This window comes from Schistocerca nitens, chromosome 3, assembly GCF_023898315.1.
Source record: "Schistocerca nitens isolate TAMUIC-IGC-003100 chromosome 3, iqSchNite1.1, whole genome shotgun sequence".
Taxonomy (NCBI): Eukaryota; Metazoa; Arthropoda; class Insecta; order Orthoptera; family Acrididae; genus Schistocerca; species Schistocerca nitens.
Window position 1 is genome coordinate 975,791,581 of NC_064616.1, and position 13,030 is coordinate 975,804,610.

At 40.0% G+C, this 13,030-nt stretch overlaps 1 protein-coding gene across 1 annotated transcript in view; it reads left to right on the plus strand.

Annotated features, from left to right (window-relative positions):
- Positions 1-13,030, plus strand: part of LOC126249038 (tyrosine-protein phosphatase 69D) — a 388,523-nt gene that overhangs the window by 229,815 nt on the left and 145,678 nt on the right. The window contains exon 13 of the mRNA XM_049950657.1: positions 2,392-2,669. Within this exon, the coding sequence (XP_049806614.1) occupies positions 2,392-2,669 (278 nt within the window). The remainder of the gene's footprint in view (positions 1-2,391; positions 2,670-13,030) is intronic.

The window sequence follows — 13,030 nt, forward strand, 5'->3', positions numbered from 1 at the left end:
AGAATCTAATAGAAGACTTCATTGAAAACAATAAATATTTTCTTCAAAATTTTAAAATGTAAAGCATATGACCAGCATATAAAAGAAGTGAAAGGCAACCATTCACTCACAGTGGATCGATGCGTGGAGCACAGTAACAGACAACAGAAAACAGTATTCACAGTAGCTTTCCAGTGCTGTTCTTTTTACAGCCATAGTTCTCTCTCTCTCTCTCTCTCTCTCTCACTCACTCACTCACTCACACACACACACACACACACACACACACACACACACACACACACACACACACACACCACAACAACAACATGGGCATCTGGACACACACACCCATGACTATGGTAGCCACAGGAGTGTGCATTTGACTTTCTGTGTGGTTGTTTGTATGAATGTGTGTACTATTGCTGGGAAAAGAACAATGCTCGCGAAAGCTTGTGAGACTGCTGTTGTGTGTTATGTGTTACTGTGCACCGTGTATCAATACGCTATAGGTGAGGGGTTGGCTTTCATTTATTTCATATACTATTCCATCCAGCCCCCCCCCTCCCCCCCTTTACTGAAGTACCTGACTAAATTACAATATTTACAAAAGGTGGGTACACCCCTTCGGTGTTTCTAGGATTTGTAATGAGAGTAGTAGTGTTTTACATTTCTTGGTGTCGCACTCTGATAACAACTTGTTATTGTTATAAGAAAGATAAATGCTGTTCTACAGCGTGCATGTAAAGAATGACTGTGTGTGAGATGTACAGACAAATTCCAGCTTGTGTTCTAGTTATTGTTTACTGTACCACAAAGGAATGAGGATATAGTTATTACCCAGAAGTGCCTCAAAATTAGAAATTGTGGAAAACTGGAATCGACAGCCTGAAATAAATTTTTGAGCAGTATTTGCCATGCACTATATCTTAGCTGATTTTCAGAAAAAAAATGTTATAGTGAAATGTGCTTGTCAGAGTTTGGCTATACCATATTTAAGTTACTGATAGTCTGTTAATAAAACTAATCTGTTGTCCCCTTCATGTACAATTGCTGTATGGGGTAGCTATAATTAAACTTTCACAACTTGAGAGGGCCTCCGTGAAAAAGGAGTGGTCGTAAGATGATGAAACTTTGTGGAAACATTTATAAGAACATTCGAAGAAGAAATAACAAATGAACTATTGAAAGAAACATTTTAATTTGCACATGACAAGGAACCATTTGTTAATTGTGTAACACGTTTACATTCCAGGTTACAAATATTGATCAATGTGATGACCATTTGCATCCTCAACAGCCTGGAATCGCATAGAGGTATCATTCACAGTTGTTCGCAGCACTTTTACAATGGTAGACTGTGGAGTGTTCGGCTGTCGTGACACAGCTTGTGCACTGCATGAAGCATCACGGATTGTGCCCAGCATTCTCAGCCATGGCAACAACTACTTCTTCAACAGTTTGTGGTGTAATTGGCCATCAGCCTCCCCCAGGAGCCATTCCCAAATCACCAGTTAATTCAAACTTCTGATACATATTCTTCAACTGCAGTGCTGAAAGAAACCTCTATGTATTCTTTTAGTGTGCCAGTACTCACGAAGAGCAGCAGCACAATTGCTGCTGTTTCAGTGAAACAGCTTTATGAGTAAACAGTTATGCAGACTGATGCTTGTGTTTCAACCCTATGTTGCTGTACCAGTACTGGTGCCTAATGTCAAGTCATGACACTAACACTACTAACAATGCAGATCCCACTGTCTGAACATCATCCTGTAAAATTGGGTACTCAAATGGGAAATAGTTTTCCTGTCTACACCAGCTCAAGCAGCGAAAGTTCAATTATGACCATACTGTATATGAGACCGCATCATGTGCCTGATGGTGTTATATAAAATTTATCATCCCAAAAACAGTTGCCATAACTGTTAAACCTTTATGCCAGTGTGTGACAAGATTTTCGATCCTCGTTGCAGTTTATGTAGATTACTGCTGGAGGTGCAGTTGAAATTCCCTGTAATGCTTTGAGGCATTGTACTTTCCCATGACTGTGTCTGCCCACACATTTGGACACCACAAAGCCTACGCCTTCAATTCAGATGTTTTATAGTATGACTAGCACATTGTTGTGCTTAGAATAATATCATTAGTGGACATAGTTTTCCAGTGGATGAGAACATCAGAGGATAGCTACTGTTGTGATGCCATCATTACCCTAAACCTTTCTTTAATAAGGTCAGTTTCAGTTGTGTCTCCCTCAGGACATATTACTTGAATGGTTGAAGTGATTGCTTTTGGTATAAATGTGAGTTCAGTTATACTTTTTTATTTGTCAACCTCAGACCTCCAGCTTTTTACTCATGTTTGTGATTATTTGTGTCATTTTAACCAGGATATAAATTGTCTCAATTTCAGTGACATGCTCAGTGCAGAAGTTTTCTTGGGGGATGGACACGCTCAGCAGACAAATTACTCAGCGTGCCTTCAATGTGTGGGTCTGCGTATAACCCCTACAGCTTCAACCATGCTACCCACAGTGTCTTCACCAGCAGGAGACATTCCCTCTACAGTGGATACTGTACTTCGTGTGAAACGTTCACCATCGGTTGTACCTGACTTGCCACAACCTCCACCTGTTTATGATGGTCAGCTTGATGAAGGTAGCAACTACACAGGATTCATTGAAGTTGTAGGTGAGCTTTCCAAGATACTTTCAGTTAATCATGTTGTGGAGAACTGATATGTTCTTAGAATTTTATACCATTATTCTTTTCTGTAATCGTATTTACAGCCCATGAACTACTTCAGTCTATAGAAAAAATAACTAAATCATGCACTTCAGAATTATTGCGTTCTAAAACGAAACTTATCTCTTAGAATTATTACTTTGGTCTGACTATTTCTTTTAAAAATCTGACAATTATTGAGAGTAAATTATGCAAAAAGACAGATCCCTTATTAAAAAAACATAATGAATAGCTTGAAAGATACAGATACAAATTAATTCAGAAGGATTTAGAAGAATGCCCTTTCTGCATAACTTGAAAGTGGAAGGAAAGTACATAAAAATCAGTGAGAGGGGAATCATTTGCATAGAACTGTAGGACAGAGGACAGATAAATTTCTGTCTATCAATTATGTAACACAAACAATGTCTCCATCTTGCTGACACTTGTTCGGAATTTGAATTTTAGTAATTATACAGCGGAATCTCATTAATATGGTTACCCAAATGGCTTTGAGCACTATGGGACTTGACATCTGAGGTCATCAGTCTCCTAGAACTTAGAACTACTTAAACCTGACTAAGCTAAGGACATCACACATATCCATGCCCTAGGCAGGATTCGAACCTACGACCATAGCGCTCGCGTGGTTCCAGACTGAAGTGCCTAGAACTGTTCGGCCACACTGGCCGGCTAATAAGTCACTCATTTCTGCATTTTCCTGCATAGCACTTCCATTTGTAGAAGTCCTGGTACCAGCTGCATTAAACACATCTTAAAATGAGTTGTTTGTGTGTTCTCCTTCCTAGCTTAGTGCTTTCAAATTTGTCAGTATGAGTACTATTTGGCCACTGCAAATTTAGCCGCGGAAAGTGCCGGGAAATGTTGGGAGTAGAAGATTTGCAGCTGCAGGGTGAGGAGATGTGCGGGGAGACAGTGCTGTTCATTACCAGTAACTTTGTGTTTCATACAAATTGTTTGCTGTGGTAGAAATTATGCATGGAAAGGGTTCACCTAGGTTGGCATCAATTCCAAAAACTTCAGGAGTCTACAGAGAAGTACCGATCTGAGGTGAGGGTGAAGTTGTAGTGGCCAGACAATAAACCGAATATTTATTTCCGTATAACTCAGTTGTTGTTGTTATTTTTTCATGTTTAGCATTTGATTGCATTGGCTCCTTACCTAGGTTGCATTTATCATAAATCTCTCACCCAGCGCAAAGTCCCAAGTGACTGGAAAAAAGTGCAGATGACTGCTGTATATAAGAAGAGCAAAAAGAATGTACCCACAAATTTACAAAACAATATCCTTAACATCAATTTGCTGCAAAATTCGTGGACGTATTCTCAGTTCTAAGATAATAAATTCTCTTGAGACCTTAAAAGCTTATGTCCACAATTAGCATGGTTTTAGAAATTACAAAACTCAGCTTGCCCTTTTCTCACATGAAATACTGCGAACTATGGGTGAAGGGCAACAGGCAGATTCCACATTTCTAAATTTCCAGAAGGCATTAGAAACGGTGTCCCATTACAAGCTGTTAACGTAAGTACAAGCATATGGAATAGGTTCACAGATATGTCAATACCTCAAAGAGCTCTTGTTGTCCACGACAACGAGTCTTCATCATAGACAAGGGTATTGTCAGGAGTGCCCCAGGGAAGTATGATAGGACTGTTTTTATTTTATATATACATAAATGATTTAGTGGACAGGGTGCGTAGCGATCTCGACAGTCACCTCATTTAAATGTCTGGGCGTGACATTGCATTGCGATACGAAATGGAACAAGCATGTGAGGATTGTGGTAGGGAAGGCGAATGGTTGACTTTGGTTTATTGGGAGAATTTTAGGGAAGTATGGTTCATCTGTAAAGGAGATTTCATATAAGATTCTAGTGCAACCTATTCTTGAGTACTGCTCAAGTGTTTGGGATCCATACCAGGTCTGATCAAAGGAAGATGTTGGTTGGTTGGTTGTTTAGGGGGAAGAGACCAAACTACGAGGTCATCGGTCTCGTCGGATTAGGGAAGGAATTCGGCCGTGCCCTTTCAAAGGAACCATCCCGGTATTTGCCTCGAGCGATTTAGGGAAATCACGGAAAACCTAAATCAGGATGGCCGGACGCGGGATTGAACCGTCGTCCTCCCGAATGCGAGTCCAGTGTGCTAACCACTGCGCCACCTCGCTCGGTAAAGGAAGACGTCAAAGCAATTCAGAGGTGGGTGCTAGATTTGTTACCAGTAGGTTCAAACAACTTGTAAGCATTATGGAGATGCTTCAGGAAGTCAAACAGAAATCCCTGGAGGGAAGGCGACATTCTTTTTGGAGGTACACTATGGAGAAAATTTAGAGAACCCCCATTTGAAGCTGACTACAGAATGATTCTACTGCTGCCAAAATATGTTTCGTCTAAGAACCATGAAGTTAAGCATATTGATATTGCATGAAAAATGAACATTCTTCCATCAGCTTTAAATACAATAGTGAGCAATAAATAAATAAATAAATAATTTAAGCAGTGTGTTTAGCAGGAGGTTCTCCAAACAAAAACAAGTGCACAATGATCAGTTTCCAGAGCTGGAAAATATACTATTGAAGTGGATAAAATAAGCTTGTGTTTCAGATATTTCAATACATGGTACTGTAGTCCGTGCTAAAGCAAAATATTGGGCACAAAAGGTGGGACCAACAGATTTCAAGGCACCCAATGGTTAGATCGAAAGCTTCAAGAACTGACAAAGTTTAATGTATAAATGTGTTCGAGCTTAGGCTGGAAGTGTAAACATTGAAATGTTCAGTTGTTCAGTCATGGAAGAATACTTTTCGATCAATCATAGAAAGGCATAGTCCCAATGATGCTTTTAATACAGATTAAACAGGCTTATTTTGTACCTTCTGCATGACAGAACTCGTGTGCAGATGAGAGAAATGCTGTGACATAAAATTTAGTAAAGAGGGGTTAACTGTCTTATTTATTACGTTGTAATTAAAGTGGAAGAGAAAAGTTGATGCCATTAATAACTGGAAAGGCAAAGAGTCCAAGATGCTTTAAAGTTGTGCAGACATTTCCATATAAATATGCGTCTAATGTGAAAGCAAGAGTAACAGCAACTGCATTCCAACAATTCATGCATGCTTGGGATGCAATGTTGGGTTTTAGAAATAGGAAAATCATCCTGTTTATTGAACAGTGTGCAGCACATCCCCAGGATACATCATATCTACTTATTATAAATGTAGTATATTTCCTCCCAGCTGTACAAGCCACCTTCAGCCACCAAACCAAGGAATTATAGAAAGCCTGAAACAAAAATACAGGAAGATTCCTGTAAAGAAGAGGCTGACCTGTCTTCATACAAAAGTGAGAAATGTAATGATATTGGACTCTATACATTTAGTTAAAAGTGACTGGAATTCCATGCAAGAAAGCACAATCTTAAAATGCTTCATCAGATACTCCTAGAAGACATCATATCAGGAAGTGAGGGAATTGCAGCTGAACAATGATAGCAAATAATGGGGCAAGAAAAAAACACTGACTATCTTAGCTTCGATGCATATGTAGAATGTGACAAAGGTGTTGCCGTCTTGCATTCCATGATAACTGGTGAAGTCTTGCTGGAACAGATGACAGAGAAACAAGAAGAAAGTGAAGATGAATATGTACCAGGACATTCCCAGTTCCTGCAATAGCAAAGGCTGTTGAAGCAATGGGTACAGTTAAACATTGTGCATTGAGTTTTGAGGTGGATGGAGTAGTTGCGGAAGTATTACCTAAGATGGACAATACAGTATTAAAATTAGGACAAAAAATGAACACTCAGTTATTCATATGTTTTTCAAACCTGTGTAAAGACGACTACGTACTGTATCTAATTGTATTTCAGTGACCAATATAGTGACTGACAATAGCTTTAAAATATTTATAAAACTATTCTCAAAAAAGACCTTGCCTAACCTCTACAAGAAATGATACAAATGAGTGCAGTATCTTAAAATGGTCACATCCTTCAATCAACTGACACTCGTTCCTCTCTCTGGGAAATCACTACATCAATATATCACATGCCACAAAGAAATTTAAGCATGGGCATGTAACCGTTATTAAACATACTTTGTGACATTAGTGTAAGCTCAACCCACTTCATGAATAAATATAAAATATCACATGCCAGGTTCATTTTTTGGAGGCTGGAGGGTACACACTGGCATCACGTGACTTTCCTGTATTCCAGTTGACTGATGGCAGAAGTGTACACACCCAACATATTGGATTTATCCCTTGTTGCCACAGTTAACATATTGTTGTTTCTTTTGTACTAAAATGTAATTTTTGGAGTTTCTGAGTGTAATATTCTAAATGTTTTCTCAGTAAGACACATTTTGAACTATAATTTATTGAGATAGAATCTCTGGAAGTGTGGCATTAAGGTATTGCATATTACCCCAAATCTTGAAATATGGTACCCTTAATTCTGCATTTTCACCAATGAAAAACTCGAATTATTACCATATTAGTATGGTCCCTCCTGCCCCCCCCCCCCCCCCCCTCCAAAACCAACCATCCAACCTCCTGCTTGTGACATTCAAAATCTGTGGTCCCTTCAAAAACATGCTAATGAGATTCCTCTGTGCTCATTGTTGCTTGCCGGATCTCACTTCATGCTTCTCTCTCTCCTGACCGGGGATTTGAAGACCGTTTTTCTCTCCTCATAACACCTCCATCCCACCTCCCCTCAAAACATTACTGTCCTTTGTAATGTTTTCGTCTTTATGAAGGAATTATTATTCAGATCTGAAAGCTCAGGATTCAGTAGGTTGTGTATCTGTGATACCTGCTTTGTGATTGCCCTTGTGTCAGCAACTGGTAAGCTGTTGCCTACTTCGTGTCACAATGCAAATCCCTTACAACTCTGATATTAATTCAAGTTAGGGTACCTAATGCCACTGCTTAAAAGACCAGATAACGGGTTTTCCAATATTTCACTTGGACATCGAATATAGACAATAGCTGATACCAGATCGATTTCATACTAATACAGAGTAAATTCCGGACATGGATGAGAAATGCCAAGGCTTATCCAGGAGAAGATATTAACTCTGACCACAGGCTAGATTGAAGAGAATGTTGGTAGGTAAAGTGAGAGAGAAATTTAACTTGTATGTTCTAAAGGAAGAAGAAATAATCAAAAAGCTTGAAGAGTTCAGAGACAAGTGGAAAATTAGAGAAAAGACAGAGGGCATAAATGAACAGTGAAACCAGTTCGGAGACACCCCGAAAGCAACCAGTAAAGATGTTGTTGGTGTGCTGAAGTGCAAGTGGAGAAGGAAACCATGGGTTACCAATGATGTGATATTGAAGATGGCAGATAGGAGAAATGGAAAAATGCCCAAACTGATTAACGAAAAAGGCAATACAGAAGACTGAACAATGAGCTGAGAAGAGTAACTGATCAGTCAAGGGAAAAATGGACGAGAGAAATCTGCTCAGAAATTGAGACACTGGAGAAAGAGGGCAAGTACGAAAAGATGTATCGAGTAGCCGAGGAAATAGTATTTCAGGGATGGAAGAACAAAACAAATATGTAGATAGAAGGGGGAGGTGGAACTCTTATAAGCGACCCACACGCTGTTCAGAATAGATGGAAAGAATATATTGAAACTCTCTATGAAGTGGATCAAAGACTTTCCGATCTGCAGAATGAGAAGGAAGAATCAGTAAATGAAGATGAAAAAGTATATTTTATCCTAGGTTCAGAGGTAAATAAGGCATTGGCAGAACTTACAAACAACAAAGCATGTGGTGTAGATGACATTCCGACAGAAATCTTAATGAGTTTAAAAGAAACAGGCAAAAATGGGTTGACCTCTCTTTGCAAGTACATCTGTGACAAAGGAGAATGGCCAGAAGACTTTCTCGGAAGTATAATAGTCCTGATCCCAAAAAGAGTGAAGACCACAGGACAGTCAGCCTAATATTACAGGCAGCAAAAGTAGTTCTTTGAATTCTGAATAGGAGGCTATATGGATTGCTGGAAGAAACACTTGGTGAAGAACAATGTGGTTTCACAAGGGGAAAGGGAACACGAGATGCCATTGGACTTCAAAGAACCATTGGTGAAAGATACATAGAAAAGGGTAAAGAAGTGTATGCTGTCTTCATAGACCTTGAAAAGGCCTTTGATAGAGTGCAGTGGGATAAGCTGTTAGATATCTTGAAAAAGAAGGGAATAAAGTGGAAGGAGACAAGATTAATCGCAAATCTGTACCTGAATCAGGAAGCTCGCATATGAATAGGCAATGGGATCTTTGAAGACAGCAACATTGGAAGAGACAGGGTTGTTGTCTCTTGCCGATCTTATTTAACATCTATCTGGAGGAAGTGTTGGAAAACTGTTTGAATGGGACAAGAGGCGTCAGGATAGATGGGCGGAAAATTGAATGTATAAGATTTGCGGATGACATGGCGATCCTCGCAGAAACTAAAGAGATGCTGACTCAAATGCTAAATGACTGAATGAAGCCTGTGCAGCATATGGTATAAAAATTAATTAAAAAAAAAAAAACAGAAGCCTGGTCATAGGCCTAAAGAAAAGAAAAGTGAAAATTAAGTTGGAGTCGGAAATCGTAGAACAGTAAGAGCATTTAAGTATTTAGGAAGTTGTATTAAAGAAGACATGGATTGCCAACAAGATATTAAAGCGAGTATGGCTCTGGTGAAAGAGGCATTTCAAAAGCAGAGAAGACTCCTAACTAGTTATTTAAACAAGTAATTAAGGAAGCGACTGGTTAAGTGCTCCATATTGAGTGTGGCCTTGTATGGAGCAGAAACGTGGACTTTCAGAAAGACGGATGTGAAGAGAATTGAAGCTTGTGAAATGTGGATATGGGATAGAATGGAGAAGATCAGCTGGACTGATAGTCAGGAATGAAGAAGTGCTGAGGATAGTTGGAGAAAAACAGAGGATCCTGCTGACAGTGAAGAACAGGAAACTAAACTGGATAGGCCACAATCTAAGAAGAGATTGCCTTCTAGTAGAGGCCATTTGAAGGTTTCGTTCCGGGAAAGAGAAGGAGGGGCAGAAGGAGGTTTCAGATGCTGGATGTCATCAGCAGGCCACAAGGAGGGTACCAAAGAATGGAGAGGAATGCAAAAGACAGAGAAGCATGGAGGGCTATGCAGTCAAAACCTGCCACAAGACAGACAACATGATGATGATGATGATGATGATGATGATGATGATGATGCCTAAATAGGGAGATTTGACAAACTCACACAGAATTAATGTAATTTGTGTCAAATATAATGTAATGGGAAAAAACTATCCCGTGATCTAGTTGGTAATAATGAAATAGCATTTATATTTCTTTAGCAACAAATTTCATTTTACACAGTAGCAAATAGAGCAAACAATAAATGTTGAAAGTTTAGGAACTATTTCTCATTTCTCTGTTTCCCAAATGCCATAGGGGCATAGTCTATATGAATACCTTTTACCTTCTTATTACCATTTATGTAGTTTTTAAGAAGCATTATGTATTTGTTGTGGAATCCTACATGGTAACACCTGTGCTGCAGTCATAAAGTGAATTTCTACAGCAGTTAAGATTTTGTGTGATATTTGGTTGTAGCAAGGTTTAAATTCCTGCCAGCCATTTGAATGTATGTTTCAATGGATTCCCTAATCCACTCAAGGCAAATGCTGGGATAGTTCAGTTAACAGGATCACGGTACGTTCTCCAGCTTTATGCTTGTCCAAACTGAGCTTGTGCTACAGCTCTAATGATCCTGATCTTGATGGAATACTATAATTTAACCTTTATTCTTTGTAGCTTGATTACCTGGTGTGTGTGTGTGTGTGTGTGTGTGTGTGTGTGTGTGTGTGTCACAAAAAACAAGTGATTGTAGGACAACTTCGTGGAAACATTTGGAAGGACATGTGGAAAAGAAATAACGAATAAACCATTGAAAGAAACACATTTTAATTACTACATGAGAGGTCAACATACACTAATTGCATATCATATTTACACTTCAGGTTACAAGTGTTGCTCATTGTGACAACCATCTGCACCTCACAAGAGATTTTTCTACTATTGCCCAAAACATCGCAGGTTGGGCTGCCTCCCTTACCACACTCAATTCCAACCTCCAACCTATGTTAGTGTCTCGTTGATAAATCCTGTTCTTCAGGTAACCCCACAGCCAAAAATATCACAGGTTCAAATCTGGTGATCTTGGTGACTACGCAGTTTGGAGCAATCAGTCAATGATTAGCTTTTCTCTTAATGTCTTATGGAGTAAGCAAGTGACCTAATGAGCAATGTGAGGTGGAGCTCCACCATGCATCCAAACAGTTGAGTCTAAAGTACCTCTCTCTGTTGGTAAATTAGATAACAGTATTGTTTGCCATTCATACTGCATGTCCTTGGTACTTGGGGTCACAGTTACTCAAAGAAAAAATGGTTGTTCACTATGCAGGGGAAGTTCATAAATGTTTGTTGGTGGTGGTAATCCCCAAATGTGACAATTGTGAGTGTTCACTGCCTCAGTGAATGTAAAGTGTGCTTCATCACTCCACAAAATGTTCCAGTGCCACATGTTGTCAACATCAAGCCTTGCAAGGAATGGAAGAGCAAAGTCTACTCTAATATTGACAAAAGTTGATGAGTAACGTGAAGTTTATACGGATACCATTTCACAGTTGTTTGCAGAACTTTTTGAATGGTGGACCATGGTATATTCAGCTCATGCACTGCTAAGAGATCACACATTGCGTCCAGCCTTGTCAGCCATGGCAATAGTAATTTCTTCAACAATTTGTGGCACAATTGGTTGTTGTCTCTCCTACGAGCAGTTCATCACCAGTTAATTCAAATTTGCAATTCATGTTCTTCAAACCTGGTATGGAAAAAGACCTCCCTGTCTTCCTTTAATGCATCAATATTCATAAAGAGCAGCAGCTCTTTTACTTCCGTTTTGGTAAAACAGCGCTATGAGTAAAGCCGTGCTCACCTTGTCTAGTCCTGTGTTGACTGTCTGCAACTGTAATGCACATTTATGCATGTGTTTCAACCCTACATTGCCGGACCAGTACCAACGCCTAATGACAAGTCACAACACTAACACTTCTAACAACATACATTATGTGATCAAAAGTATCTGGACACCTGGCTGAAAATTACTTACAGATTCGTGGCACCCTCCATTGGTAATGCTGGAATTGAATATGGTGTAGGCCCACCCTTAGCCTTAATGACAGCTTCCACTATCACAGGCATACATTCATTCAGGTGCTGGAAGGTTTCTTGGGGAATTGTAGCCCATTCTTCATGGAGTGTTGCACCGAGGAGAGGTGTTGATGTTGGTCGGTGAGGCCTGGCACGAAGTCAGCGTTCCAAAACATCCCAAAGGTGTTCTGTAGGATTCAGGTTAGGACTCTGTGCAGGCCAGTCCATTACAGGGATGTTGTTGTCATGTAACCACTGGGCCACAGGTCATGCCTTATGATAGGTGCTCGATCATGTTGAAAGATGCAATTCCCATCCCCGATTGCTCTTCAACAGTGGGAAGCAAGAAGGTGCTTAAAATATCAATGTAGGCCTGTGCTTTGATAGTGCCATGCAAAACAACAAGGGGTGCAAGCCCCCTCCATGAAAACCATGACCACACCATAACACCACCGCCTCCGTATTTTACTGTTGGTACTACACATGCTGGTAGATTACATTCACCGGGCATTCACCATACCCACACCCTGCCATTGGATCACCACATTGTGTACTGTGATTCATTACTCCACACAATGTTTTTCCACTGTTCAATCATCCAATGTTTACACTCCTTACACCAAGCGAGGCGTCATTTGGCATTTACCAGCTTGATGTGTGGGCTATGAGCAGCCACTCGCTCTTGAAATCCAAGTTTTCTCACCTCCCGCCTACCTGTCATAGTACTTCAAGTGGATCCTGATGCAGTTTGGAATTCTTGTGCAATGGTCTGGATAGATGTCTGTCTATTATACATTACGACCCTCTTCAACTGTCGGCGGTCTTTGTCAGTCAACAGATGAGGTCAGGCTGTACGCTTTTGTGTTGTATGTGTCCCTTCACATTTCCACTTCACTATCAAATCGGAAACAGTGGACGTACAAACATATGCCACAAGTGACACCCAATCACCTGCCCATGTTCGAAGTCTGTGAGTTCTACAGAGTGCCCCATTCTGCTCTCTCACAATGTCTAATGACTACTGAGGTCACTGATATGGAGTACCTGGTAGCAGGTGGCAGCACAATGCACCTAATATGAAAAACTTCCCCCCC